The 21,281-nt window shown below is 38.7% G+C and overlaps 1 protein-coding gene across 1 annotated transcript in view; it reads right to left on the bottom strand.

Annotated features, from left to right (window-relative positions):
- Positions 1-596: 596 nt before the first annotated feature.
- Positions 597-21,281, bottom strand: part of BMERB1 (bMERB domain containing 1) — a 57,058-nt gene continuing 36,373 nt past the window's right edge. Inside the window, exons 3-6 of the mRNA XM_049790946.1 lie at positions 10,522-10,595; positions 7,208-7,322; positions 5,533-5,615; positions 597-4,110 (exon numbers count right to left, since the gene is read on the bottom strand). Coding sequence (XP_049646903.1) covers positions 3,998-4,110; positions 5,533-5,615; positions 7,208-7,322; positions 10,522-10,595 — 385 coding nt within the window. The 3' untranslated portion in view covers positions 597-3,997. The remainder of the gene's footprint in view (positions 4,111-5,532; positions 5,616-7,207; positions 7,323-10,521; positions 10,596-21,281) is intronic.

Below are 21,281 nucleotides of genomic sequence, written 5' to 3'. Positions count from 1 at the left end.
GAACAGCAAAACTTTGTTAATACAGATTTTTATTTCATTGTGTTTGCTTCTCACAGGAGCAAGGTTGGGGCAATGAGAGCAAAGAAGCAATGTGAGACCCACCCCTAGATGCACTCTCATTCCCTGTATCTGGTCATGTAACCTCTTGTCCCTGAGATCTCCACAGTCCTACACTTCAGGTAGCATCTGTAAAACCACTCTGGTGAGCAGACCAGACAGTGCTGATTTTTTGTTGTTGTTGTTGTTTGGTTGGTTTTTTTAATTGTTGTTAAGCCCTTCTGGTTTGGCAATGCTTTTGATACTCAAGTATGTTGGGACCTTCATCTTCTCAATGTAGGGTTTGGAACTGTCTTCTAATCTGTGCAGTGCTCTGGCTGTAGTGAGGTTTCAAAGTCATCTAGGAGCATAATGAGCTTGGCTTTTTTGGTGATTTCCGTTTGTGGAGTGTCATAGGAGAAACTATTGGTTGTTTTGTGTGGTGTTTTTTTTTTCAGTGAGTTAAAAATCCTTTATAACTTCTCAAATTACTCCTTTCTTGCAGAATAATTATCATATTCTTTTTTAAAAGTATAGCAGCACAGTAAGTGCATCCCACTCTATTCCACAACTACTTATTTCCTTCAGTAACAGGAAGAAACATGTATTTAGTATAACACAGCAGCTTAGTTTATTTGGAAATATGTTTAACTTTGCTGAAGAGATTCAATTAGGCCTAGGGCAAGGTACAGGAGAACCATTTGCTGGTAGAATTGATGATTAGTACAAATAGCACTTCAGCACTTTTTTTTTTCTCAGTAGACCAAGATCGTTTCCTGAATACAGCCATGTTTACCAGTTCATAGAGGAAATAGTGTGTCAAATCCACCTTAATTTTTTTTCTTTTTCTGATGCCTTGCCTTCTTTCTGAAGCGATAAACAGCCAGGATTTCCAGGAGAGATTTTGGGTGCCTCAGTCAACCGATGTCCTCCTTTTGCAGACAGCAACAGGTATCTGAAAATCGGCTCTGAAATGCTGCCAGTTAGTCAATGTAGTCATCTGAAGATACCTGTCTGATGTTTTCTGCTGATTTTACATGTGGGGATTGCATAATGTGCTATGTTCATAGGATCGTGGAAGTCACAAAGCGGCGCTTGGGAATACTCACTGGTTTAGTCTGATTTTTAAAAACAAGGACCAAGATTTTTGCACACTTAATTCCTTCCTAAGTTTAACTTGTTTAATTACAATCATTATGTTCGAAGTAACCCATTAGGGCTCTGCTGTGTTCTGGATGGACAACACTGTAAGCCAGTGTTGAACACAGTTGAGAATCTGACCTCACAGTCTAAAAAACCCAGGACTTTATTGCTAAGCAGCATCACTGTCCCCCTTCTAAAGGAACCACTGGTACACTGCAGGCAAGCTGTTCAAACCCACCCAAAAATAAAAACAGAACTGAAGCATTTGCTAAATAAAACAAAAAAAAACTCACACAAAGAAAACTTTTTAGCTGAGCCAAGCTAGAACTTCTGAAAATGAAGTTTATTCTCATTAATACTGCTGTAGTTCAAGTCCCTTTGGGGCATTGGCTACCAGTGTTATCTGTATATTAATATTACATATTCATACCTGCTGTTTTCTCTTCCTCATTTTAATTAAAGGAGGGGACTCTGTCAGGAGTGTTCCATCCCAGAAATGTCTAGCTCCGTTTCCCATTAATGAAATTTTTTCACATACACCTACATTCCATCGATTTTACTTTTCTTCCCAAGAGACATTCTGTGCAGCATGCAGGGATCACCCCAGTCATCAGCACAGCCTGGTTTAAACACTAATGTGTGTAACTCACCTTTTACCTTACAAAAACTGTGTGCCAAGTCCTTCTTTGGGACCCTTTACCAGCATTCACAGTACTTGGTTGTAATGGTTGATCCTCCAAAGGTTTTAAGTTTGGTGCTTCACTACAAGTTTTTTTCCTAACTTCCATTTGCCTTTGTTAATGGCACTGAACATCTGCCTCTTGTCTTAAGATACTGATAATTCCTGATGTCTTAATTGGGTACCAGCAAATTCAAGAGGCTGTTGAATTTTACAGAAGCCAGTGGGTATTTCTTCTCCTCCAGTGTGTGTTCTCCCTTAAAAGCAGTTTTCCCCATAACTGTTAATGTACACAGGTGCTATACAGAGTCCAACCCATACCAGATACAGTAGATATTAACAGCTACAGAGCTTAATGTGCTGTTAGATGTATCAACAAGGCTGCAATAACTATATATGACTCTTCAGCCTTTGGATATGTTTTGTCCTCTTTCCTGTGTCTTTGGTTAAAGTAATTAAAGTGCTTCATGTTGTAGTGGAAACCTTTTGTATTTTATTTTTTTCTTCCTTGATCCTTAAACCTTAAGGAACTTAGTGACATAGGTTCTTTGTCTCAAGTGAGTCTGCAATACTGAAACAGATTATTCTGGAAATGCAGATGTTCTTCATCAAATCAGTGATGCTATGGATTAGGTTTTAATTGTACAAGAATAATCTGAGTTACTTTAGATGGTGTCTATCTCCTTGAACCTTAATAAGATACTTTCTCTCTCTAAAAAATATTACTGTTTATCCTTTTTGGGTAACTGCTGTTAATTTTTTTCTCATTTCCTATAAATGTGGTTCCTTTGTATATAACTACACACTTATAGCTGGCTTCACAAAATTTAAGTTCCTCTTGAAAAACTTTATTTTAGGAACTTTTTGCTATCTGTTTGCTATTTCTAAGCCTGAGATTTTCACATTAGATCCATGTACATTTATTTTACTATTTACACCTATCACAGTACGTTATATGGAATACCGTCACACAGACAAACCAGCTACTGACAGCTAATATAAAGATATTAGATTCCACAAGGCTTAATCTGCATAGAGACCAGAAACACATTAATGGTGAAACACAGATAAGTCTTTCTGCATTTCTCTTAATTTTAAACCCATTTTGTGTAGAATGTGATCTTCCTACCACAATAGTCTACTTCTGTATTTGTATGTTTGTCTTGGGGCCAATTTGTCTTGGGTGGCTAGTGTCTTCTTATTCTTGATAGTTTATATTTCTTATGGAATATACAATTAATAGTTGTTTCAAGCATTGTTTAAATATTAGTTAAATACTGTTTTTCTTCCGCTCTCCTCCCAGCAACTTACAAATCTCATACTGCGTGTAACTTCTAGTAGTGGACAAAGCTCTCTGGGTGAATATTTCTAACTTCCATGTGAGGTGGAGAACTAAAAGAAATGACACAGCTTTGGATTACATCACCTATTTGCAGATTACTGTATCTGTGCTTGCTAAAGGTTTACCAGAGATTCACTTTCCCTGGTGCAAGCAATATTCATTTGACTTGAGTAATTCAGAAATCATATGGGATATAAAAAAAAAATCTATCTCTACTTGCAGCATCCTTGCTCATTCTTTAGGAAGAATTGGAAGTGAAACTCCATAGCAAAGTAGTTGAACATCACACTAGTTTGGTAAGTATTTTGTATGCAACACTAGTTATCCTGAAGTTCCTTCATCTATTAGTTATACTACATACAGCATTGCTACTTGTGGTTTTTGTTTTGAAAAGTAGCCAAAATGGGATATTTCAGCAATTTTTGAGTGCTGTTTTTCAAGGGGGGGAAGCGTACAACAAATTCTTACAAAGTGATGGCCTATTAAAATTGCTGTTTTACACCTTACTGGATGAAATATACCCTTCTTTTCATTCACTTTTATCACTGGGGTGGTTTTCTTGACTACTACAGATCTTTTCTGGTCACTGGACAGCCACTATATAGATTTCTTTTGTTTTTAGGCATGCGTGTTGAGTGATCCATGCAACAGTGAAGAAACTGCCATTGTACATTCCATATATTACTGTTGTGCCAGTTGCTCTTAATTCTGTTAGCAGGATGTTGTTAGTTCCCCTCACCCTACAGTTTCATTCAATGAAAACATTTGAAAAGACAAACATGGTAGAGAGCCCAGAGCTACATGATGTTGCATTGTGTGGCCCCACAGCAATCTTTAATGATAGCCAATCCTGCTTTGGCAATGGTGGGCTTGCTTGGAGGAGGTTCTGCCTTCTTTTCTGCTGGGCTGCCTGCAATGTTCAAAATAGGACACCATTAAAACCAAGAGTTGGTCAAACTATTTTTTCCTACTTCTGGCTTAAAGAATGCAAGCCTTTCCTCCCCCTGTCCCCCTCCCCCCCCAATTTTTTAACTCTTGTTTGAACAATACATCTAACACTATGGTAGTAACTCAGCTGGTATGTGGATTCAAACTGCTCAGGAAGTCTTATCTCTTCAGGGGAGTGAGTTAAGAGGGGTTAAAGAATCCAGACATCTCAATGGGAGGGTAAACTTCTTGCATCTTGTTCAATCCAGGTGTGTTGTTCACAGCCATAGGGTCAGATAACAGGTTCTTGCACAGAAAGTCATCTTACTGTGTTTAAACCCCAACAACTAAGGAGTCGAACAAAAATATTGCTCGAGTTTATTCTCACATCAACTTGGATCTCGTAATTAGGAGAATGAGATAAAGGTAGATTTTAATTTTTCAGGGTGAAAAGAATCTTTTTACTCTAACATTGCATTTAAAAGGAATGACATGAAGTAAACTAACAAGGGAGATAATTCATGCTCCCTGTGACCAAAAGGGTATAAATAATTAGTGATGCATCTTAAAGTGTTTCTTTCAACCTTGTACTTGAACTTCACAGTCATTCCACATTCCTCTGGAAACGCTTTAGCAAGATCTTGATCAATGCAAAAGGGCAGTGTGTATGGATACAAACAACTTCAGCTGATGGTACAAATTTACTTTAAGAAGGGCACCACTCTCACTTGACTATCTCCATGCCCAAGAGCTCAGTTTGAGACAAGTCAAAATCAATCTGTTAACTTTTAGAGCTCATGCTGTGACTGTTTTGTTTGAAAGTTGCAGCTGAAAGCTTCCAAGGAACATGTAATCCGCTTAGTTTCTGAGAAATTAGTGTGTCTGCAGTTCTGTCCATAAATGATTTGGATTGAGGTGACTGAAAAGCCTATTTATGCTGTAAGAAATCTGGGGCAGCTGTGAAAGTTTGCAGTCTTTTCTCTAGTTTCCATCTTGTCTGCAGTAAAACAGGCAAACTTTGCTTCAGATATCCTAGTATATATCTTAAGAGGCTTATTTCCAGTTAATATTTTTGCAGAACCAGATGGGAAAATGATTGGCAAAAAGAAATTGAGTTGCTTAAAAAAGCAGGTTGTAGCAACGTGTATTCAGATATACTTTGCATATTTAAAACACACAAAGCAATTTTCAAGTGGCCATAGATGACTTGGATTCAGTTTTCTGGGGTAATTGGGCATCTGAATTTTAAGTGGCCAGTTGACACACTATCTTGTTTCAGGGTGATCTAGCTAGATTAACCTAGCTTTTGGCAGAGGCTGGCCCAGCATGGCCTTTGAAAATGCTGTTTTATCCAGTCGTCTTTGGAGATTTTTCCTATTGTTTTTCTTAATGTTTCGTAACTCACTGGTAGGAGATTGTGTTGCTTTGTCTAAGGGTTTTAACTTGGTGCGAAGGAATTCAGCCATCTCTTTGTCTTCTTCTTTCTCTCTGGTGGAAAACAGCAAAATAAATCCATTACAGAAATAACAATGTTTTCCCTGTAAATGGGACAGTAAAAGCTAGAGTAGCTAGGATCAAATCACTAGTAAACAATTCACTTCATTCTTATTAATAACACTTAATTTTGCTGCTTATTAAAGAGCAAAATATTTGTCTAAATGAAAACAGTAACAAACCTCTTGTAAAATTCAGAGATAGAATTTTCCCCAAGGTTCTTTACTTGTCTCTGATAGTACTGGATTCATTACATTCCCTAGTCAGTGGATTTAAACCATAATGTATCACCTATTTAAAGTTGGCTTCACAAGTGCTTCAGGATGCTTCTGCTACAAATTAAAGCAGAGGATACATATCGCTGTGATTATACTGCTTATTTTTAAAGGCCTGCTTAGACAAAAGACTGGATCTCATGTTCCTCTGCTGTTGGTATTTACCCAGACCAAGTACATTTCTCTTTGCCTGAAGATGACAGCATTAGGCCCAAAATAAAGATTGTGTTGCTAACCTTGATTGTATCTATTACCCTTATTTCTATGTTAGTTTCTTTGCTATTTTGCTACTTTAACAATAAGCACACTGATTTAATATTTCAAGAGTTTTAAAGAAAAGCCTCAGCTTTTACTGCAAATGTGAACTGACACTAATGTATTCACATCTGCATAGTGCATAGCAGTACATTTTCAGTAGCCTACAATTACGGTTCTGTATTGTCTGGCTGCTGCTGAGGTTTTTGCGATTTACACATTGAACTAGCAGTTGAGAGCTCTGGATTACACTACTAGCTCAGGCTTCTTGTCAGCTGCTGACTTTGGCTAGCTCTCTTTGATCAGCTGCAGGACTCTGGCAAGCTTTCTTCTCTCCTGTCCTTTGCTTGCTTGGAATTCAAATGTGTTGGAAGAGATACTGTCATTTAGGATAAATGGATTGGTGAGCCTTGAATCTTTACTGTTGAAAACTCTATTTGTAGACTATTGGGATCTCAGTGCAACAGCTGGAAATCAACTTCTGAGGAAGACCACAGGTTTCTCAGCAACTTTGGGCTAACATACTGAGAAGAACCGTTCTGAACTTGTGTATGCTTTAGGTTAGGTAGACCTGTGTTAGTGATTGCATTCTCTTTTTCTTTTTTTGCTATGGCAGGGTGAGAACAGTAATAATAAAACCTGAGCACATTAATAATTTGTTTAAAATCTGCCTTTTTTTTTTAAATGTCTACAAATAATGCCCCTTCTTGAATTACGTTTCATGTCTACTTCTCATGCCAAGAGGATCCCCTGGTAGCAGCAAAAATCCTTCTCTTTTTAATGGTAAATGACCAGACACTTTCTGGTAGGAAAGTAACATACCAAACCCCACTGTAGTCAAGAGATCACTGAATCATTAATAGAATAGAGAGCCACAGAAGTGCAGTAATCTAGTTTTAATGTTTTTCCTATGGAACCTGGAGGAGGCTTTTAACTTGGTAAGTTGTTTTAAAGGACCAGTTCTCTCCTATTAATGTTGATGTAAATCTTGTCACTCCAGTGTAGTGTTAGACTTGTGAAATCTCACAAATAAGTTCAGTTGCTTCTAGTTCTTACCGTAATCTTTCCACCTCTGCATCATCTACAAGAAAATCTCTTTTTTGTACCAGTCTATGGATCTTCTGAATAAGTTCATCCTCTCTTTGTTTCTCCATCTTTGTTTTTTCTTTTTCTGGTCAAAAACAGAGAAAAGAGGCTATTACTTTGGATTCTAGGGAACAGGGTGGGTGTGTGGACATTGCAGATGTCTAAGAATGAATTGCTGATTGAAGTCAGTAGTTCTTCAGAGCCGAGTCACCAAAACCCCAGCAAGTTCTGCTTCCTGCTTCTTTTTTCTCTTCTACTTGCTGCTGTCATGTCTGATGAGCTTAATGGTCTGGAGACTCAGTGGGGCTTGCCAAGTGTACTTTTACTATTACTCTGCAAGACACTGAATTTTTTGAAGAGCTTTGGTAAGAAAACAGTCCAGGATGCTTCATTACAATCCATGGTACAAACTCCCTTTGACCTCAGGGAAAATGAGAGCAATCCAAAAGGAACCATTTCTCTGTATTTCATGACAGCTTTGGCTGTTGACTACACCACTTTTTTTCTACTCTGGCAGGTGAGCTGCAAATCCATACAAATAGCATCAATTATGTAATGTGGAAAAATAAATGAAAGTGTTTGTTTTCCCTGTGCTTCCAAAAATCTGAGTAATTAATGTGTCCTTGTTAACTGGCCAGTCTGTAATGACTAGGTTGTCTATAAAGGATTTTTATGACATGAAAGATGTGCCTGCCACAAACTAAAACTCATCAATGTTAGGGATTACAGAGCTGTAGTTTAAGGTTATAAAGCAAATGTAGCTAAGACAGAAATCTTCAAACCTAGCAAGTAGAGCAGAGATGAGAAAGCCAGAGGCAAATCCCAGCCCATGCTATTTTCTCAAGAAGCTGAAAATTTTGATTAGATGAGAAGATACTTTGCAGTAAATCAAGAATTTTGGTTTTGAGCAGTAGAACTGTGCTTAGAGAACCATAAAATTAAGTACAATAAGAGTTGTGGGAAGAAGGGCAAGCTGTCTGCAGTCTGATGCATCTGAGCTATGTTATGTCTGCTGATTGAACTTACAAGGTATCTTAAACAGCTAAATAAATCAGACATTTGAAAATAATTGTTTAATACAGCTTAATTTTGGATCATGGGCTTCAGGATGTTTACTACTGGGAATTTCTGCAATAAATCCATTCTTTAGTGAGAAAAAAGCACCTTGAATATATTTTCAAGAAAATTAAATTCTTGAAGTCTCAATCTCAAAGTTATACTCCTTGGAGAATTTTAAATTATAGTCTGCCAGTAGCAGAGGAAATAATTTGTAATATGACATAAGGTGGCTTTGTCTGGGATGTATTTTCTGTGTTTTATCTTTAAGAAACGATAAAGGAAGGTAAGGTTATTGACTGCTATGAAAATTTCAAGACCTCTACATTGTTACCTATGGACAATTCCTGTGATTAATGCTGAATTTGCAGGACAGAAAGGAGAATGCTTAGAAATCACTGCTTTTTCTTGCTTTGTCTCTTATGTCTATGGAGCAAGGGATCTTCTCCTCTCGCTACTGAAGGTAGAAGCTACTTTCTACTTCCTTTCAATCTGTCCTCTTCCCAGATTGAGATGTGCTCTCCAATGGTATCCTTTAGGAAACAGCGTGCCAAATATATGCATCCTGAATTGGGGCAAAGTACTGCATACTCTGTGTACTAAAAGACTGATCCCATGTCTACTGAAATTGGCTAAACCGTGTCTACTGAAGCCAAAGAGCAGGTGTCTCTCTACAAATATGTATACTAACAGGAAAATTATGATAAAGATGTTATGAATGAACCCATTGCTGGAAACTGTTTTTCTAGGTTAGGCAGATGCTGCATCAGCACTTAGTTCTGTGTGAATGCCAGCAGTTTCTTTGTCTTTGTTAAAACAAAAGTATTCTTGTTGTGAGTCTGCCAAAAGGTGGTGCTGCTGGAACTGCACATACTTAATTCTTAAGTTTGCTGAGATTTGCAAAGTGCTAAGGAGAAATTGTGGATCACTGCTTAAGACTTTGTGACTGGAAGATAGTTTCTAAAAGGTTTTAAAAAAAAAAAAAAATCCACCAAAAAAAGTGAAAACCTATCAACCCTAACTGTAAGTTAAAAGTATGGGTAGGAAAGCTGCAGACTAAAAGAGGCGAGGCAAGGGAAATCATTGCTAGATATTTTCTAGGATTCATAATCCTTTCCCATAGCATTTAAACCTATAACATACCAACAGTGTTACTAGAAATTAAAAATGTGACCTATAAGTAACTAAGAAGTATAAAGAAAAGTAGAAAGATTATGAATCCACTTTTGTTGGGTGCAAAGCAAAGTGGAAAAGTTCTTGTACAATTAAGAACATGTGGCCTCAGAGTAGACTCCTGTTTCCTATTTTATGAGTCACCTTCTCCCTCCTTTCTAGGGAGAAAGTTGTCCTTTAAATTTGCCCAGTAAAATGGGGGGGGGGGGGGGGTGGTGGTAAATGAGGATAACTAAAGGAGAGTCAAAACTTGTCCTTAATAGTTAGGCAGCAGCAAATTATTTCTGAAGGGTGCTAGAGGCCATGCTGTAATATCTGCTGTAAATGGCCCACTGCAGTTGCCAGGTGGTTTGCAGAATAGGTCTACTTTTTTCTTGAACAGAGTAGGGCTGTTGTGGATGATCTAAAACAGCAAAGCTGTAGTGAAGGAAAATCCCTCATTGATTTCAGCTGGAGTTTGGAGTTAAGGACTGCAAAACTGCCCATAAGTCTGTCCCTCCTTAGAGCAGTGAATTTGCAGAGAATTAAGGCAAAACACAGTGCAGACTTCTCACCTTTGTTTTTTTGGTTTTTTTTTTTTAGAAACCTGTTTTACTTTATTCTATGACTACAGGTATGACAATTGATATATCTAGGAAAAAACCCAATCATGCTCAGTGATGGTTATAAATCCCTCTCCTTTCTCCCTTTTTTCTTGTGTATCTCGGCACTTTTTGTCTTTTCTACCTGACAATCTCTGCGCCACTTGGTTCCCTTGAGATTGCTAAGTGCCTTGCCTTGAGTGTAAGAACTAAGGAATACACACCTTGAGTGGTATTTGCAGGGTTGCTGCCAAGGGAGCAGTGAAATACAGCATGAAAAGAAATTTAGAGACCAAGAGATTAAAGACAGGAAAGAAAACAGGAAGAAAAAATAAGGACTAGAGGAAAGAGATATGAAACTCAACCTTGCGGGGAGATTTCTGATTGTTAGGGGCAGAGGTGTGTTCCTGACACCATCCCCACCCATGCATCACCCAAGCATTATTGTAATATTGAGTTGGAGACAGCCATTACCTGGGATTGCTACCAAACTCTGCAGCTCTTTCTTAAGGTTCATAATGTCTTTGCACAGCTGGATGTCATCCATCCTGAAGAAACAGAAAAAGCATGGTCAGGGACATGCAAACTCCATCCTGTGTTGATGGGATTGGCCAGATTTCATCTCAGTATATGATACTGTCCCTTGCCTGGGATCTGTGCATCAGCTTGAAATGTAGAGGTTTAACCTTGGGATACTGATACTGTTCATTCACCAATTTAAAACAGATCTTAAAACTAAATGCCTGTTGAGCCCTTGATTACTTGTCTTACTGGGATCTAATCTGTGTGTAGGTATTATCTGTCATTACAGATTATTTTGGATGCCTTTTGCTTTCTTGAATGTCACTCAACATTCTGGAACATGCATCTGTATATTTAATAGTCATGAAAAAAATGTGTGCCATATTGTACATACTGCAGCAACAGTTTTTACTAGGGAAAAGAGCAAGGCTGAGACTAACAGGGAAGACTGGGAAGGGGCAGCAGAAGCTGATATGTTGCTTGGCACAGCCCAGACTAGGTTTATATTCCACTACCAACTTTCTTTGTGACCTTACTAATAACTTAGTCCTGATACCAAAGATCTGGAAACTGTCATAATTTGGCATCTGTCTATTTTGAGGTCTTATGCCTTGGGTGGATGTCTTCCATGGTTGACGTGAGTGCTTCAAATCCTTGATGTGTGCAGAAAGTCTGTTAATGTTAATACACAAAAGATAGCTTAAAAAAATAATCTATAACATTAGCAGAAACTGTACCTTTGGTTCTTATTGAAACTGTTATCTATCCTGAGAGCTGCTGTACTGAATTATTCCCCTGCAAGCTAGCAAACTTCAGCATTAGCTTCCTGGCAAATGTTTTATTTTATTGTCTCAGCTGTATTGGCAGCCAAGGCTCAGGTGTTGGTTCGGAGGGCTGCACTAGGGGCTTCCATTTTGAAATTGCACCCTGAAGAATATGAAAAAACAGACTTTGTGATTAATTGTACATTCTTCAACTTGCATGTCCCCAACCACTATCCTTCCCCACAGATCTCAGACTCTTTTTTTCATAATCCTATGCCTGAAGGGTGGATTGCCTGTTGCCCAAGCACCTGAAGGTAGCTGAAGTGCTATCAGAAGAACATGGGTTGTCACAGTGGTATTTCAAGAGAGGAGATCCAATGCAGTCAAATTACTGAATGAAGTGAGGAGTGGAAAAAGTAGGTGTTTCTGGCACAAATAAGATTTTAATCACAACCCAAGAGCTTTTATGCTCCCTGCTGCTCCTGCATGGAATGCAGGTCTCCACAGGGAGCTGTCCTTCAGCTGTTTTGCTCACCTTATTAAAACATGTTGATCCTTTTCTTATTTGCTGCTTTGGTTAACTCCATCTTGCCTGTTCTGCTGCTTTCATTGTGCTGTGACTCCTGCTGCCCATTTACTTCCCTCTTCCCAAAATATGACAGTGAAATACCTCTGTAATAATCTTTATTGCTGATCTCTTTTCCTTGTTTAGGTGCCACTGTCACCTCTTCTGGGGATCTGCTCTCCCACCATACATCTGTCTTGTAAGGCTTGCTTTTATTGGGAACGTAAGCATGCTAGCCTCAGGGCTAGTCTATGGTTCACTGCTGTATGTGTTCAGAAAACTTGGAGGCAGAGCTGTTTATAGTGATGATTATTCTTACTTGGGCTCCCCATATTATTCATGCTGATCACAAGCAAAGCCGGTTTTACTCTTGAGATCCATCATGCTAAGTGGTACTGAAATTACTTTATCAATTAACAATCTTAAACACTATCCCCTCAGGAGCATCAATATTCAAAATGTGCTGGGATGTGAGCAAGCCTCACAGCTCCTTATCCAGTCAATGTTCATGCAGTTTGGGTGTCATATTAATATAATGTGTTAATATATTTGAGGAAAATGACCACAGTTATCAAAGACAGTTTCTTGGTGAGAAACATTCAATACTGAACTGCTGTATTCAAATGATATCTAGGGGCCAGACCCTTAACTAGTGAAAAGAACAGTGAGTTTCTACAAAAGAGATCTCCATGACATACACAGAAAGGATTTTCTTTTTTTTCTGTATCAGGTAGGTTGGGCTTCATTCTGGGAAGATCTGAAAGATACTAATTCAAATATTTCGCTGTGTATCAGTTTGGCTCCCTGCCCTCCTCAAGGAACTCCCAAAAGCTGATGTCACTGCTTTTCTCTCAGGTTTTCCAGGAATTTAAAATATCATTGGCAGTATGTTCCAAGTGAACAAGATCATCGATGTTCAGTAGTCCTTACAGCTCCTCCACTCAATTTGTGGCAAAGGTACTGGCCTCCACTGTAGTTGCAATTCTTCTCATTATTTTGGTTCTTTTTTAATCTGACTGCAGAGCATAAAGCTAGCACTCTCCATATATATTCTTAGCATCTCTTTCCTAAGATCTAAATTTTGTTCCTGCCTTGTAAGTCACAGGAGAGAAGTAAATACGTGGCCAAGAACTTAAGGGCTGTAACAGCTCTGTGACAATCTGAATTCCAAAAGCCATAACCCAGATGACCTCTCTGGGATCCCAGCTCTGTAGTCTAGTGTATTTTTATGATGGACAAAGACTAAACCCACCATCTGCACCAATTCCCCTCAAGCACACAGAACATCTTTCCTCCCATCTGTGTCAAACAGCCTTTGTGTTTCATCCACTCCATGGTGCTGATTAGGAGAAAAATAAAAAGATATGGTTAAATGACTAAAGGAGGGCTATGAGACATATTCATGAAAACCATGTGAAGGCTTCATTCATCTGATTTAATGAAAGCAGGAGGTATAGTTGCTTATAAGTATAAAGCACATCACACATTTTGCTAGCAAATAATACTGAATGTAGGGCTACAGTTACTGTCCTGGGCAAGACTCACCTTGTTGCCCTCAAAGAAAATAGAAGAGGAGGAATTCCTGGGAAAGCAAGCTCTTTGGAAGGACATTCAATCTGTACTAGTACTATGAACCTTCTTCTCTTTTTCCCTCTTATGCTCTGGTTCTTGGACATGAGCAGTTACAGAAGGCCCAGGAGAAGTTAATGCTGCTTCTGGAAAAAAAATCAAATCCCAGTGGATTTCTCATTTGAAAACTGGATAGTCAGCATGGTTTGACTGACAGCATATTTGTATTACTGTCAGACCTCTTTAGGAAGTAAAAAGAGCTTTTGGGAATCTTAAAGAAAGCTGGAATCTGCAGAGCAGAGAAAACAAAACTCTTTTGGGTCCCTTAACCTTCTACAGAGAAGCTGGAGAAACACACTGAGCCTAATTCCGCAGCACCTTCTCTTCTATGTTGTAAGTCAAATCAATCAGAGTGCAAGATGGGCAAGAGAAGAAGTTACACAGACTACTGTCCAGCTTATTTAAGAGACTGTTATGCTCCCTGTGCACCTGCTGCTTTTCTCACAGTGAGGTTCTTGGTCTGTGCAGAAGGCAATGGCTTTTTCTCTATAGATACAGCATGGCATAGGGTACTGAAGTGATATCCTCCAGGACTGTTTATCTGCCAAGCTGCTTGAGACATTTGCATAAAATTTGCAATATACAAACAACCTTTCCTGAACTCTGTTCTCTGGAATAGATAGTACATTCTTTCCAGTCCCTGTGAAATTGTTTTTGAAGTTGTAGAAAAAACATCAGTAAAGCAAACAGAAGTTCCAATATGTCAGTCTTCCCCCCAGAGCTGAGCTTTAAATGTCTGCCCAGCAATCTTAAACACATGAGTTATGAGTATGATAAAACATTTCTGTTACTAAGAGCCCAAATCCATTTCTGGAGTAACCACAGTAGTATTGAACTAGGGATTAATTCTCAGTGTGCTTTCATGTATTCCTGACACACTGCCTGCAATTCTTCTTTTCTGTTTTTTGATGGCTTATTGCAAGAAACCCTCTGTATGCTTGGAGATATCACATGAGCATGTATTATTCTTTTCTGTCCTGGTCTTTCAAGCTATATCTTCAAAACCTAAAAGTAGACTCTCTGCCCAAAAAAAGATAAAATAGCTCATAATGAATAAAAAGCATGAGCAAAAGATTTTCTAAACATGTCTGTCGTGGTTTAACCCTAGCCAGCAACTAAGCACGCAGCCACTCACTCACTCCCCCCTCACCCAGTGGGATGGGGGAGAAAATCAGGAAAAGAAGTGAAACTTGTGGGTTGAGATAAGAACCGTTTAATAGAACAGAAAAGACGAAACTAATAACGATAACACTAATAAAATTACGACAGTAATAATAAAAGGATTGGAATGTACAAATGATGCACAGTGCAATTGCTCACCACCCACTGATCAACACCCAGTTAGTCCCCGAGTGGTGATTCCCCCCACCCCCACTCCCCCCAGTTTTTATACTAGATGTGATGTCACAGGGTATGGAATACCCTGTTGGCCACTTCGGGTCAGCTGCCCTGGCTGTGTCCTGTGCCAACGCCTTGTGCCCCTCCAGCTTTCTCGCTGGCTGGGCATGAGAAGCTGAAAAAAACCTTGACTTTAGACTAAACATTACTTGGCAACAACTGAAAACATCAGTGTTATCAACATTCTTCGCATACTGAACTCAAAACATAGCACCATACCAGCTACTAGGAAGACAATTAACTATCCCATCTGAAACCAGGACAAACCTGTCACAAAATGACGGGAAAATAAGTGGGTCGGAAGAGTCTGCAGTAATCTGGCACAGTGACTCAGCCCCAATACGTGTTTCTGTGGTCCGGTTACCAGAAGAATGCTCTGAGCGCTGTCATTCCTGTAAGATCCACAAGTGAGGTGACAGCATGAGTCACCTCTGCCGTGCACCATCTGGACTGAGGGGGAGTATGGCAAGAAAACAGAGAGGAGACCTCCCATTCAGCTGTGCCCTGGCAGGTCTTGGAGGCAGTGGAAGTAAATGGCAGGCAAGACTTAAACATTCCTTACTGGACAGAAAAGTGTTTTGTTTTGTTTCAAAAGAAATTATTCCATAACAGCTAAATTATTCTGTCTTCAGCTGAGAAAGAAAACTAGGTTCCCTAGTGTAAGACCTAGGTACCATCTAGAGCTGTGGATGGAAAAAATGATAGTAAAAAGCCGATAGTAAAAATCACTAAATGCTTGCCTTAATGGTCAGCCAAAGAAAAGAAGATGGCCATCAAGTTTGTCACATACTTATGATTTGAGAGCAAGAACTATTAATAACAGCTTCATAAGCATCAAATATCTTTTTCATTGATTTCAGGATGAGCAGAGCAGTTCAGTATGTCTAGAGAGCTGCTGCCTTTGCTGAATGACTTTCAAAGCTAGAAATAGATCTGTGCTCCCTCTAGCATCTCTAAGAAGAGGCCTGAGATTCTTTTCTTTTGTTTTCTGTTATTGCATTAAAGTGCTTGAAGTTAAAAATTAACGTAGAGTGGTTTTGTTGGTTCCTTCCCTCTCTTCCAAGACAGTTTGCAGGCACTTAGGTTATTTTTATTTCTGTTTTAATATATTCCTGTCCCAGAAGTAAAACACTTGTAATTATTACAGTTTTTGAAGACTCTGATAGTGCCAGACTAGGAGATAGCCTAAGAATCAGATGTCATGCTAAGTTACGAGCTGACATGATTACATGTATCTGGAGAAGACCTCAATATAGGGATAAAGAAGATCATCTCCTTGGTGGTGTCACCAAATGAACATGCTGAACACCAGCCAAGAGCAGCCAGCAGTGGTGGACAAATTTGGGTGATTGAAGAGCTGTATAGAAATAAGAGAATTGCTACAGAGATGGTAATGTGTTGTCAAGCTGCAGATTCATTAAAATAAGGACTGAGGTGGGGAGGAGGGACATCAGTGGAGGCTGCCTTTGGGGACTGCAGGTGTTTAAGGTCTTGCCAAAACCCTAGGGAATCTGGAATGGTGAAAGTATTCTGGGAATAGAAGAAAACAACAAGTTTATGTATGCCCCTCTTCTACATTTGACTCCATTTTGTCCCTGTCAACTCATCTTAGTTTCTTAAAGCTTCTAATTATAAATCTGTGAAATCACAGGCAACATTTAATGAATATAGCACACGTTGTCTGAGTCATTATGGTGTGTGTTTATCACCTTGTTATTTAGCTCAGCACCTGGTGCTGCTCAGGCTGGAACACACAGAGCTGGCAATTAAGATAACAGATTGCTGACCGACCTGCTTGGCAGGTCAGGTTACAAATCAAAAGCCCTATGATTAACTATTAAAATAAGTGTGTCTATTTTTTATTGTTAAAAGTGCTCTCTGATGCAGAAACAGTGGATAGAAGCACTGTACCACAACTTGCAAAGTAATGTAATTCAGCTGTTGTTTCAGACAATTGAAGATGGCAGGACTTGAAAATCTCAGTCCCTGGAGGTCATATTTAAGGCATATTTCACAGAAATCCAGAACAGTGTCTAAAGCAGCTGCCTGTATTTCATTCTCACTGACACTGTTAAATTCTCTTGAGCTTGGCCATCTCCTCTGCCAGTTACGAAATTTTACTGTCAACTTCAGCAGTAACAAGAGGAGCTTTCCTGGAAGTGCCCCACTGTGGAGGGGAATATTTCTCTACATGGCAAAAAATTACTAAGTTAATTTGTCTAAAAACATACAATAGAGAAGTTAGATTTCATTTCAGAAGTATCTAACCCCATTGCAGTAGCATACGGAAGACTGCATGTAAAAGCATAGGGCCAACTTATGTGCATCGTTCATTTAAACTGGTCTGGTAGTTTTATTTTTTGTTATTAGAGCAGCAGAAGTAGGAAACTAGGTTTGGTTATGTATTGTCTCTAGCCGAATTGATGATAAATTTCTTTCTTAATTTGCCTCCATCTTTGTCCTTTTCTTATTTTTAAAATCAGAAGAGCAACTGTTTGGTATCAAAGCTGGAAAGAATATAAAGGTACCTGGTATACAATTGAACATGCTAGTCCATTTCAGGACTTTTCAATTCACTGTTGAATCATCACTGATTTATACTCTTCTATTTATAGCAGAAGGCAAGTGAGAGAGACCACTGAAATACCACAGGTCAAGAGTTACACATTATTAGAGCATCCTTGCTGACAGGAAGAGCAACTGTGCAAAAGGGTATGCCACAGTAACTGTGAGTACTATATATACATGATGTATTATGAATACATTGTCATAGAAACGTGGTCTCACGGGAGACAATTCATTCTACTATCCAGTCATGCAAACCAGACCACAGGTAGCTAAGAACTGGGAAATCAAAACCAGTTCAGGATTAAAGGTTACATATGGAAATCCAGTGCTAAGTTACTGACCTAAAAATGACTAAGTCAAAAGATTAAAGATACCCAGAGCTACTCCCTCTTCTATTAACAGCAGTTTGTGACAACCACAACATAATATTAAATGTAGAAAATGCTATTTAAAGAAAATTTTCTATTAAATAATTATTTTCCTAGTTGTCCAACAGAGATGATAACAAAAATTCTTCCTTCTACATTTTTTTCTTTTTAAAGACACAAACATCTCAACTACCAGGTGCTAAGTCTACAATTCATTAAATACTTTGCTAATGATATGTTTATCATTATACACCACTAAAAAAATGCTTCTTCTTTCTGAGCATTTTAATGTAGCATTTTTATTGCCACATAGTTGAAAGTGTAATGTCATATTTTCCTCTGGGGTTGATTGTTTACTGTCAAACAGGGCAAAGGAGATGGCTCTGCAGAGAGATCAAACTGAACAAAGGCATTTTTCTTTCCTCTTTGAGAGCTGATTTGTATTTATACTTTCCACTTAAAGCGCACAGTCCAGATACTTTGCAATTGTGTCCTGAACTCATGTTCCTGAGGCTTCCAGGCTCCCGTCTGAAGAGCCAGGAGACCCTCATCAGATCTGGATCTTCCAGGAGTTCCCAGTTCTACAGTGGGCATGCTGACATCCTTGAGGCTCCTAGATCCATGGCAGTCCCCTAGAAATGCTGTCCCTAATCTCAAAAGCCTCAAGCTTTGAGTATCTGACAACTTGCATTACAGAAACCAGGCTGCACCATTTCCCAGCTTGCAGTTCCCTGGTTGTTTCCTCAAGGACTCAGTATTTGCAGGTGAGACACAATTGCAATGTGCTTGGGATGGGAAAGGTGAATGGGGACATACAGTCACAGCCACAAATGAATCCTATCTTGCAGAAGAGTGTGTGCCACACCAGGCTATATCAATGGGACAGCCATAGTATCCCTTATAAAGCTGGGCTTGATATTTTCCTTAATGGTACCTTACCTTATGAAGCCGACAACCTGACATGTATATTTATTGAAAAATATATATCATCACACAACTGCCTCCTTCTCTATAGCATCCCAAAGTGCATCCTATGTTCCTAGAGCAAGATACAATCGGGGAAAAAAGGAAGGAATTCACAGTAAATTATACTGTATTGTTAAGATTATAGAACTGTGAAGGAGAAAAGATGTATTATTCCTTTTCATGAAAAGACATATCTTATCAGAAAACACTGACATCAACAATGACTCTATTCATGAAAAAAAATCTGGTTTTGTTGGTGTTATTTCTTTGCACCATAGGAACAGCTAGGTGCTGAACTCAGAGAAAAGTACTAGATGCTGTACATATAAGTAAACAGTCCTAAGAGAATTCCATGCTTAACCTTAGAAGAGAGAAAATGGATGATATACAGTACAAAAAGTTAGCAGAGAAAGAATCAAAACTAGCAAAGAAAGCAAAAGTCAGAACACCTGCTTAGCAATATATAACCAGCAAGTTACCACTGCTCTTCACACCTTTGACAGCCTGTTTATCTCTTTACATTCTCCCTCCCTCTCACCCTTACCGAGGGTGATGCTCAGTGTGTGTCACTGTGGCCACACCTGGCATTAAGCCACTGAGAAGTCACAGTTGATGCTACATTAGTGAGTCACTAGAAACAGAGATAAAGTACTTGGTTGAAAAAGTAATTAAAATTTGAAATGAACTTTGTTCGTACAAAGACAGCAATCATTGCTGCCTTTTCTCACTTCAGAATGGCAACACTCCACATAAGCAGGCTTTGTAGTACAGTATTACTTCTCGAGTTTAGCCAGTAATGAGAGACTGTTTGTTTCATGTTCCCACTTTGTGCGAGTCTACTACTTTTTTTGCACTCATTCTAAATTAAAACATAGGATTTCTAAGTTGGTTTATTGAAGGTTATCATCACCCAAGGAATTAACTTCTCACTTTGTCCGTTCCTGTGTAGCTTGATATTGCTTCACTTTGCAGTGGTTGCATAAAGCCAGGCAATCAGCAGACATAGCTTTTTGTACTTTAAAATACCAATGTGCTGTGCATACTACAAAAGACATAAAGGCGAGAATCCTATTGGACCTCTGTTGATGTGTTATTGTTATTAGAAGGAATATGGACTATGAATTTTTCTCCATGATGAATTTCCCCTAAACTGAAGATTCTACCATTATGTCCAATACCCTATAGAATGACCATTACTGACTATCCCACCTCTACTACTACTAGCAATGAGTACATCAACGTCACAGCAGCAAAAGAGAGTTTTATGGGGTTTTTTGCAAAGTGGGAAAAGGATAAAGGTTAAAAAGGCAGGTAAAGAAAAAGTAAGCCTGATTGGAAGCAAGAAAAAAAAAACAAAACAAGGATTAATTATATACTCTGGACAGCTAATGAAGCTGTGGAACTGCTAGTATGAGTTTATTACCAGGGCAAAATCAAGTTGCAGCAAACTTATCTGCATAAAAGGTAGTTGTTCCTGAGATTACAAGTAAGCAAACATAATAGTGTAAAATGGTCTACAAACCTGAATGGGTCTATGGAGAATTTGGATGATGTAGATATTATGAGCACTCTGGAGAAGAGGGAGTCATCTAATAGTGTGTAGTGAGAGTTTACAAAGACAATGACCAATTTTAACTATGCTAAGTCAATGTGGAGGTGAGTTTGGCTTTGTCGCAGTATTAGTTTAGCAGTGTAATAACCACACAGACATTAAGCAAATATTCTACATTTTTACAGATAAAACAAGTTTAATGAGGTAAGTAAAACTTTTAAATAATTGCCTAAAGCAACCTAATAGTGCTTACTATTTAATATCTTATGTTCCCTGTACATTAAAAAATTGTTATTCAGTATTGCCTACATGCTAGAAATAACCACTCCCAAGACAGCTATCACAGGTGGAAGCAACTTTCACAGTTTTAGTTCAAGGTCATCCAATATAGCTTGGCTTCAAGTTTTGCTTTCCATCTGCAGTATCAGGCACTGGCAGATTTCCCAAGGAGCATGTTTCATGATGACAGTGAATGCTATTTTATAAGAACTCCATGCCTTTTCTATTCACAGGCATAGGCAGTAACTGTGGATGATAAGATCTCACCTATATTATTAATATTTACTGGGTCAGAATATGCTAATACATTTAAAAATCCATGAATCTTGCACTGCAAATTATTTTGAGGCTCAGTTTTGATCTGTTCCTGTATAATATAGAGGTCTGAGGTTTTGCTGCCTCTCTCAGTCAACCAAACTGAGCTAACACGTGCATTACCCATTTTTATAATCATGTCTTTCAGCACAGTATATGTCCATGCCCCCAAGTGATATGAATCCTAAACTGCTTCTGAAGCCACACACAAGTATCTACAGCAGTAACACATTAAATGTGCAATGAAGAGGATGCTGCCTGAGCAGCTCCCTTGGCTTTTGGGCCTATTATCTCACCAGGAAAGAAAA

This window comes from Accipiter gentilis, chromosome 33 (assembly GCF_929443795.1).
Source record: "Accipiter gentilis chromosome 33, bAccGen1.1, whole genome shotgun sequence".
Classification (NCBI taxonomy): Eukaryota; Metazoa; Chordata; class Aves; order Accipitriformes; family Accipitridae; genus Astur; species Astur gentilis.
Note: the sequence above shows the minus strand (reverse complement) of the source record. Positions and strands in the feature narration are given on the sequence as shown.